This window comes from Eimeria mitis, genomic scaffold, assembly GCF_000499745.2.
Source record: "Eimeria mitis Houghton genomic scaffold, Emh_scaff836, whole genome shotgun sequence".
Classification (NCBI taxonomy): Eukaryota; Apicomplexa; class Conoidasida; order Eucoccidiorida; family Eimeriidae; genus Eimeria; species Eimeria mitis.
The window spans coordinates 5217-7106 of NW_013576149.1; the positions used below are offsets into that span (position 1 = coordinate 5217).

At 54.8% G+C, this 1890-nt stretch overlaps 1 protein-coding gene across 1 annotated transcript in view; it reads left to right on the top strand.

Annotated features, from left to right (window-relative positions):
* EMH_0023410 (uncharacterized protein) overlaps positions 1 to 1890 on the top strand; it is a gene marked incomplete at both ends in the record, with an annotated part of 4867 nt that overhangs the window by 2461 nt on the left and 516 nt on the right. Inside the window, 3 exons of the mRNA XM_013502130.1 lie at positions 29 to 321; positions 900 to 1071; positions 1137 to 1859. Coding sequence (XP_013357584.1) covers positions 29 to 321; positions 900 to 1071; positions 1137 to 1859 — 1188 coding nt within the window. The remainder of the gene's footprint in view (positions 1 to 28; positions 322 to 899; positions 1072 to 1136; positions 1860 to 1890) is intronic.

The window sequence follows — 1890 nt, forward strand, 5'->3', positions numbered from 1 at the left end:
CCTCCTCTCCGAGTTCACGACCTTGCAGGTTCCTGATTCGAGCAAGCCCTACACACTTTATACAGATGCCTCGGGATATGCTATTGGCGCTGTGTTAGAACAGGAAGGCAAGCCGGTGGGATTCCTCAGCCAGGTTATGAGCCCAGCTCAACAGAAGTACTCCATATACGATCAGGAACTCCTGGCACTCATACCAGCCCTGGATAAATGGCGCCTTCTTCTCCGAGGCGCCAAGGTCACTGCCTACACCGACCATCAGGCTCTCACGTACCTCCAACGTACCAATATGCAGAATCCCTTACGCGGACGCACGGCGAGATGGTTAGACTTCCTGGCAGAGCAGAGTTGACCATCACCTATCTGCAAGGCGCAGATCACAAGGTCGGGGACGCGCTCTCCCGCCATCCGCAGCACACGCACGTGACTTCGATTTCACCTCCAACGACCTCGCCGCTCTTAGCTCATCGCAGCAGGGAAGCCCGCCTCCGACTTCCCGATATTTCACCCGCTCCACTACTGGGAACGCACCCAGCATCAACTTCCGTGCAATAGCAGGAGTACGCTCGTCCTGTACGGGGAAGAGGACGGCTTCGTCCTCTTCAGCAGACCCGATAGTCTCGATCCCCGCTGCATCCTCGGAAGTGACATCGGCAGAGCAGCAATTTCCACCTTCCACTAAACCAGGCGATCGCACTACACCTGCAGTCTCACCCTCCTCACCGCCCTACGATCAGCCCGCCTCACTCGTGACAGCGGAACTCGCCTCGGGATCGCCGTCAGCGCAGGAATATCTGTCGCCGCAACGTTGGGAAGGCGCATTTCTACGCTGCCCCCACGTTCGAGAAATCTTCTTGGCTGCAGCACATCAAAACGAAGAAGAGTTTCTCCATCAGCTACAGGGTCGCAGATATACTTTTAAGTTTTGTCGCCCTTACCTATACATCTGCGTACATGGCCTCTGGCGCATCTGTCCTCCTACACTGCCGGAATTCCTATCCCATCTTCTTTATCGACACCACGACCACGTTAGCGCTGGACAACGTGGCGAACGGAAGACGTTTCTATCTCTCAGTAAGCTGTACTACTGGCCAGGAATGAGGGCGTACACAGCTGCGTATGTCGAGTCTTGTGTGCAGTGTCGCGCATCTAAGGCGCTATCGCAGAAGCCGGCAGGTCTTCTTCAACCGCTCCTCGTTCATTCGCGCCGCTGGAGCCAAGTTAGCCTTGATTTTATAACAGAACTGCCCCTCACCCCCCGTGGACATGATTGCATTCTCGTTATCGTTGATTCGCTCAGCAAAATGGCACACATCATTCCCACGAAGAAGTCTGCATCCACAGCGGATACCATCGAACTCTTTGCCCAGAGACTAATTAGATATCATGGATTCCCGGATGTCTTGATTTCCGACCGTGATCCCCGGTTTCAATCCCAGCTATGGCAGCAGCATTGTCAGCGATTTCGCATCAAGCGCGCAATGTCTTCTCCTTATCATCGGCAATCCGACGGTCAGACGGAGAGGGTCAATCGCACGTTGGAGCAAATGCTCCCCACGTACATTCAGACGGACGAACGTGAATGGGAGCGCCTGCTACCAGCGCTCGAGCTCGCTTACAACACCACCAGTCATTCCTCCACAGAGCTCAGTCCCTTCGAAGTTATGATCTGTCAGAATCCTGTCACAGCAGCAGACCTTAATGTCGTTGGTAATCTCGCGCCCACCCTGACCCCGCCTATGACCAAACTGTTCCAGCAGCTGTGTGACCGGGCCCAGAGTCATATTATTAAGGAGAAGTGGCAGCAGAAACGCTATGCAGAAGCTCACCGACGAGATGCGCAATACAACCCAGGCGATCGGGTCTGGATAAGCAGCCGTAATCTTCCGGGGC